This window comes from Zeus faber (genome assembly GCF_960531495.2).
Source record: "Zeus faber genome assembly, chromosome: 12".
Classification (NCBI taxonomy): domain Eukaryota; kingdom Metazoa; phylum Chordata; class Actinopteri; order Zeiformes; family Zeidae; genus Zeus; species Zeus faber.
Window position 1 is genome coordinate 24045351 of NC_137196.1, and position 7769 is coordinate 24053119.

At 45.8% G+C, this 7769-nt stretch overlaps 1 protein-coding gene across 1 annotated transcript in view; it reads right to left on the bottom strand.

Annotated features, from left to right (window-relative positions):
* LOC307238618 (sodium channel protein type 2 subunit alpha-like) overlaps positions 1–2139 on the bottom strand; it is a gene marked incomplete at its 5' end in the record, with an annotated part of 41644 nt that extends 39505 nt beyond the window's left edge. Inside the window, one exon of the mRNA XM_080011679.1 lies at positions 1873–2139. Within this exon, the coding sequence (XP_079867805.1) occupies positions 1873–2139 (267 nt within the window). The remainder of the gene's footprint in view (positions 1–1872) is intronic.
* Positions 2140–7769: the final 5630 nt, after the last annotated feature.

Consider the following 7769-nt stretch of genomic DNA (forward strand, 5'->3'; position numbering starts at 1 on the left):
AATAAATACAAATACAAATCCAACTGTTATTAAAGGGCACCTATTACGCTCCTTTTCAACAAGGTAATATAGGGTCTCTGAGGGTCAAACAAAACATGCTTTTGAATTGTTTCGCTGAAAATAACCCTCACATTATGCATTCCAGCCATTCTAACATGCCTCTAAATCCACCCTGTCTCAAAACAGGTTTCTGTGTGTGTGGCTTCAAATGTGAATGAGCAGCCAGGCGCCTGGTTCTGTGAGCCAATGGGGTTTGAGCTTTACTCCGGGTTCCCTTCGTAAACTTTCACTGATTTCACCTCCTCAGTCCACCAAAATCTGTTTCTGAAGAGATTCTGAGGCGAGAAATAAGCAATCCAGTTGCTGAATGTTCACTCCTATTAGATCTACAAGGCCTCATTCAAAAGTTTCGTTGTGACTTTGGTTGCCGTGCTTCAAGCTTGTGGGAGACACCGACGCCGCACCGAGACGCACCAGGACATGTACCGCACGCGGGGATTTTTTGTTTCACGTAAACTTCGGAAAATAAAATATTATTATTATTGCTTTTAAATATTTCCATCTTCTGCAGTTTCTTCACGGCCAGTTGGTATCAATACCTCTTTCTTTTAAAAGATTTGTTTGTTTGTTGAGTTACTCAGACGGGGGAGCGGTTCAAATTTGAATGTGTCTCAATGTAACGTAGTACTGAGACACAAAGCTGAACGGCTCGTTTCAGGATATGTCTAATGAATTGGAACTAGAATTGGATTAGAATTACAATTTAGGCTGCAAGGGAACAGTCAGTTCTTGAGGTTGATGTGTTGGAAGCAGGAAAAATGGACAAGCGTAAGGATCTGAGCCACTTTGACAAGGACCAAATTGTGATGGCTAGAAGACTGGGTCAGAGCATCTCCCAAAACCACAGGTCTTGTGGGTGTTCCAAGTATGCAGTGGTTAGTACCTACCAAAGGTGGTCCAAGGAAGGACAACTGGTGAACCAGCGATAGGGTCATGGGCGCCCAATGCTCACTCTCTAACCCGTCTGGTCCGATCCCACAGAACAGCCACTGTAGCACAAATTGGTGAAAAAGTTAATGCTGCTCTGATAGAAAGGTGTCAGAACACACAGTGCATCACAGCTTGCTGCCTATGGGGCTGTGTAGCCGCAGACAGACGGTCAGAGTGTCCATGCTGACCCCTGTCCACCTCTGAAAGCACCTACAATGGACACGTGAGCATCAGAACTGGACCATGGAGCAATGGAAGAAGGTGTCCTGGTCTGATGAATCACCTTTTCTTCTACATCATGTGGATGGGCGGGGTTAAGGGCCGATCCGATGGAGCATCTGTGGGATGTGCTGGAACAACAAGCTCGATCCATGGGGGCCCCACCTCGCAACTTCCAGGACTTAAAGGATCTGCTGCTAACGTCTTGGTGCCAGATACCACAGGACACCTTCAGAGGTCGTGTGGAGTCCATGCCTCCACGGGTCACAGCTGTTTTGGCGTCACGAGGGGGAAGCTACACAATATTAGTGGTTATTAGTGGTGGTTTTAATGTTGTAAGTTGTCTACACTAGGGGGAACCCAGGGTAAATCAGGGCTAAAAATCCGATTCCAAACTAGTCTAGATAATGTTCGCCACCTAAATTATGTCTTGTGCTCACTGGAAAGTACCGAGACAAAACATTTGACTGGTTACTTTCTCCAGTTTTTCAGATCCAAGAGCAATGACTTTCTAAGGGGAAATCTTAGCATTAGAGCTGACTTCAACAGGAAACAGGATCAGGAATTATTCCACAAGAACATGTCGAGGGCCTACGTCCACCCAAACACACACACACACGCACATACACGCACAGACACACACACACACACAGAAATCCTCACCCTCTGGTTCTTGAAGTAAAAGAAGTCAATGTCCTCCAGTGGAACCCCAACAAGCTCCGCAGGAATCTCTCCGTAGATGCGGGGGAGCTGCTTGCCGGCCTCCAGGTCGGCGCTGGGCTTGGGCAGCTCCACGTTCCCCAGATCCTCGCGGTAGCCCTTGGCGCTCTTGGCCTGCTCCTCCGAAATCCGCTGCTCGATGGTCGCCAGGGATTCGCGAGTGAACCTCCGCAAGCCATCAGGACCTGTTGGTAACAGCATGGCGGCCATCTTTTCATCCTGATCGTCCTGTCCTAGAATTTACTTACAGCTGCGGTGAAGAGGGAGAGAGAGAGGGAGGGAGAGAGAGAGAGAGAGAGACAGAGAGGGAGGGAGGGATGGGAGGAGAAAAAGTCAGTTTGCGCCGAAAAAGTTGCACCTAACGCAACATCGTATGTTCCTCGGAGTAGCCTTCTCGTCTTACAATTCGATTATCTTATTTCTCATCTTTTAATTATTATTTGGACTTATTATTATGTGGTAACTGTCTTTGATCCTATATCTTATAGGGGAGGGGGAAAAAAGCATTACTTCACTCAGAACATGTGTTTTCATGTAAACATAAGCCCTAAAATGTGCTAATATATTATATCACAATGTCACCTGTGAGGCATAGTTGATGGTGTGAAATGCACGTGTGCTTCTGTAAGGGATGTGTGGATAGGTGGGATGTGAAGTACACCGATGAAACGTGTGAATATTTCCACCTGTTTGGTTGTCAATGCATGTGAAGAGTTTAAAACAATGTGGAGTAGAATATCAAATCATTTCACTTCAACAGTGTGCACTGTAGAAACATCACCCCCCCGACCACAAAAAAAAATGCTATTGGTTTTCTATGAAGAACAGACAATCCAACTCATTCACATAGAGGACCGTGCGTTTTGAACTGTTTTGACGCCGCCGCCGTGCGAGCATTCCTCTCCATAATGAAAACGGTCGTATGAAAAAAAGTTATGTTACGGGTGACAATAGCAGACGGGTCAATTTTCCTCATCACAGAGATTCATATTGTTCTTGTAATAAAAAAATAAATAATTAAATAGTTGGAGCTGAGTGTGTAAAGATGGGAGGAGTCCAAACCCACGTTTCCAAAACTAGAACTTCTAAAAGCCATTGCAGTGGGACCCACGTTCGACGTACTAACGAACTGTTTTGGGGTTTTTTTTTGCGGCGGCAGACCGACCGTCGCCACGCGGCGACACGTACGCGTCCACTAAACCTCTGTTTGTGTGTTCTCCGTTTCAAACTTCGCATGAATGCGATATTCAGAGCTTAAGTCAAAAGCTGGATTGACTCTGATTTGTTGATTGGAAGACGGCGGAGAGGGGGGCTCCAGTGCATATGCAGGGAAAGAGACATGATTTAAGTTCTTTACTACTGACCAATGCCAGCTCCCTGTTATCCAACTGTCTCTGTCAAACTAGGGCACCCATAGTTCTCAGTCGGACGGATTAACCTTGCCCTCACTGGGGCTTTTTTTTATTTATTTATTTATTTATTTTTACAAGCGCTGATTTGGAATGGTGATCTCTTGATATTGGCCTCTATTGAACTGGATGAAACCGCAGTCTGCCCAATGACCTCCTAATAGCCCAAATGATGTCAAGCAGCGCGTCGATGTGGGAGTGGCTGTGACGACACAGGGACGACGCTCCGTGCGTCTCGCCACCTCCGTGTTTTTGTTTGGTTGAAGCATGTGACACATTTAGAGAGCACTTTTAAGCCACAGCAGTATCAGAGGAGCGCCATGTGGAGCGTCAACGTGTAAATAGGAGGACCGTACCTGATACCAACTCATTTGGCTGAGCAACCGTTTATTTGACCTTTTTACCTTGAGCGCCTTCAAAGAGAAAACTTCAAAATGTATATTTTTTATTTGAATGCGTGATTTTTCTGGTGATGGTGAGCGGCTTTCAAAGAGAAGGTCATGTCAGCATTCCAGTCTTTTTGGAGGGAGGGGAAAAAAAACAAAAACTTTGTTTCCTCCCGTCCTGATATCCATTGATCCCTTCACACGCCCAGCCAGACGCTAGTTATCTGCTTTCACTTGATCTGCTTTTTTTTTTTTTTTTTTGGCCGAGCTTGATCTCAGATCGGCTCATCCCAAAACGCCGCGGCCGGCGCGGCCCGACGCGCGTTCAAGAATTAAATAGGTTGACTTCCATTTGCGGCGTCACCGGAGGAGATAAAACGTCACTGCCGCTTCGACGACGCCCCCCCTCACAAAACAGCACCGCCGCGGAGACGTGACGTTTTTAGCGCTGTGGCGCGGCGTACGCGTGCGGTGTGCGCGCCGGCGACACCGGGAAACCAAGATTCAAGAGGTTTATTTGTCACACTCATATACGTACGTTCATACATATACGCAGTGAAATGTCTTTGCAACCAGCGAATGGAGGCGACGCGACGCAACAGACGTTATCCGGCTCGGCGTCGCTGAACGCGGACCTCGTCTAAAGTTCGCACTTCGCCGCGTCGCCTTCGCCTCGTCGACGACCAACCTCGTACCCCGTACGAATTCGGGTCACAACGCTATTAATCTACACCCAAATGCACAGAGAGAATATTTGCCAACGTGCGCTGTTTCGATCTCAAGCCGGCTTACCGGGCTCGGGGTGAGGCGGAGTGGAATAGGGCGGGGGGGAAACATTTGAAAGGGCAGAGAGAGGGAGAGAAAAGGGGACTTTTAGTTGAATGAAATTTAATTCCCATGACGGCCAGATGTGATAAGGTCGTCCCTTTGAATAATTATCGTAATTGGATTCGAAGCAGGGAGGGGCAGAGCCGGCGGCGACGTGCGCGTACACGCGCGCGGACACTGCGCGGACGCAGACGCATGCGCACGCGTTTCGGCTGCAACGGGAGTTATGGCCTCTCTCAATCTGCGTTCCTGTCTGTACTTGTGTTCTTGTGGACCTGTGAAACGTCATCAGTCGCAGCCCAAGTACTGTTCCAATTCAAAGGAGGCATCAAGCCAAGTCCAGTCTAAATACCCGGATGTGGACTTGCTCCGCCCATTTTATCGAAGATGCATCGGTGGTGACTTGTGTGGACTTGGGACAGCCGAGTATCCCAGAATGCATTTCCCAGAATGACCGTCCTGTGTCCTCCCGTCCCCGGGAGTCTGTACTCCCGAGTCGAACTACCAAGTCCGCAAGTCCGGACTTTGCGTACTTGGTATTGAGAAATGGCCTATGCTGGGCCGTGCTGGGCATACAAGGCAAAGTATTTGTTCCATGGCATCTGGGACAGAGTTAGTCTGCAAGTGGAGTTCAACTTCTCAGCCTGCAATGCAACTCTTTATTCATTATTTAATCATCAAGAACTGCTGCAATAACTCTGTCCTGTGGACGACCTGTGGGGTGACAAGAGCACAGATATTTGGTTATGGAGAGCCACCACCAACCCCCCTCTTTGGAGAAATATTCATCATGTTTGGGTCTCTAAACAAGTGATCACTTCTCCAAGAGGGGGAGAATCACCGTGGGTCAGACAATTAAACATAGAAACAGACAACATTTACACAAAAACATGAACATTGGATGACGACATGTATTGAAAAACAGTGAATCAGGTCCAGGAAAACTGGAACTACAACTGGTCACGTGGCCTCTTCCTTTCAGTTATGGGAGTAAATGAGGGAGTAAAGGAGAGGGAGGCAACCAGGAGGGTGCTGGGGTGCACTCCAAGCAGGTGTGGTGGTATGCGCATGTGTGCGTGTGTGTGTGTGTGTGTGTGTGTGTGTGTGTGTGTGTGTGTGTGTGTGTGTGTGTGTGTGTGTGTGTGTGTGTGTGTGTGTGTGTGTGCGTGCGTGCGTGCGTGTGAGGTGTCCACCGGTGAGTGTACAGGACTTATCCCAGTTGGTTCTGGTGTATAAGGTCGGTATTATTATGTCGTAGCGCCTCCAAGCAGCCGAAAGGGCAACCAGATTTTTTTTAAATAGGTTAAATCAGGATAAAATTGGAAGTATGGGTGTACAGCGAGGAGAGTGATTCGGTCTGCACTAAGTCAAGTAAAAACTCGGGGTCCAAAATAAACACAAAAGGCTTGTTGAAGCCCGTTCCACGCTCTCCTCCTCAATATTTCTCCCAAATGAAAAATTGAGGTGGGGCTAACGCTCGAACGTCACATAAGAGCAAGGCTATGGCAACCAGTAATAAACAAAGTCAACTTGGCGGCAAACTAGCGCCATCGATGAAGAGAGACCACCCCAGCAAACACTTGAGGCGGCACTTATGGTTTTATAAGTTATAAATAAAGCCAAGGACCAGTTAAAAAAACATTGAGATTTTGATCTTTTAGCGCTGAAACATGTTTACTAAAAATAAGCTGTACTGCATAGAGTTGAAGTACCATTCAACTACCATACTGTATTCAGATCAGTTCACTTACACCTTCAAATAATTTTTGGCCTCATTCTATTATTTTCGACTGGAGCAAACAAACAAAAACAGGAAGCGACTGAAATTAAGAATATTTGTCTTTGTTGTATTGCTTATCCCTCTTATTTCATCATAAAGCATAATGTTGTTCGACCGCGTGACCTCTGTTGGTTTGCTGCAGGGCGTGAAAAGACATCAGCAGCGATGTGACAAAGCAGGAGGTTGATAGGAGAAACGCTTATTAAAGGGGAGAAAAAAAAAAAGAAAACGTTCAGGGGAAGACGTATAGTTTGACACCGAGGACGGCGAAGGGGACGCGGTGGCTGCAGGATGAAGAGGCCGAGTCGGCTGACCCAGCGTGACCCCCGCCCCATCTCACCGGCGGTCGTGCTCCACATCTCCTACTACTTCCTCTAACATTGTGTCTTAATCTCCCGCTAGAATTTTGCTCTTAAGAGGGTTATAAGAGGACAGGATAATCCAGCACGTCCCGTCTTTGTTCGGCCAAAATTGATCATTCATTTCTCGAATAATCTGTAGTTTAGTTTTTGCTGTCGGTTCTGTTGCGTTTTTTGTTTTTTTTTCTTTGTTTTTTTTTCTATTTCATGTTCTGCCTCAGATGCACCGAGTGCCAGTGCCGTACCAGTGTTTTGAAATTGTTACTGAGGTTTAAAGATTCCATTTTCTATAAGCATTTACTTTCACTCGGATTTAAAAAAAAGATTAAAATAATTTAAAAAAAAAACACCTACATTGCAGTTTATTTATTAGTAACAGACGTGTACGTTTATGGAGAGTTCACAATGTGCCTGTTTACATCATGGACCTAAAAATGGAATCCACAGCTCTAGGTCCTGGTTCTAGCTGCTTAGCACTGAACGAATGCCCTGATTTGTTTGTTTGTTTGTTTGTTTGTTTGTTTGTGTGTTTGTTTGTAGTAGTGTATAATAGATGACAGTAGCTGTCATGTGGCGTGTCTGGGGTCCTGAGCTATTTGTTGTGTATTTACTGTTGGGAGTGACCACTGAACACAGATGTACCACACGTTCTCCATTCAGATGCAGCATCAGAGACAAAGTGTGCCCATACTCACACACACACACACACACACACACACACACACACACACACACACACACACACACACACACACACACACACACACACACTGTCTAACTAAATCCATGCTGTCCTAACATTTGAACAAGTCGGGGGAAGCTGTACAACACTATGACATTTTAATACAAAACAAGTGTTTTCATTTAGTAACAGTTAAGGGGTCAAGGTGTTTTTTGTTTTGTTTTGTTTTTTATCAAATAAAAATTATGGATCATGGATCAAATTACTTTTGCAAGAATATTTGATCTCCTTTGTCATGAGGCTCTTGCGCATACTTATAAAAACAAAGAATGAAAATGAACAGTGATTGTTTATTACTTACTTACACTGCAGAGTGTTCATAATGAAAATAATAGC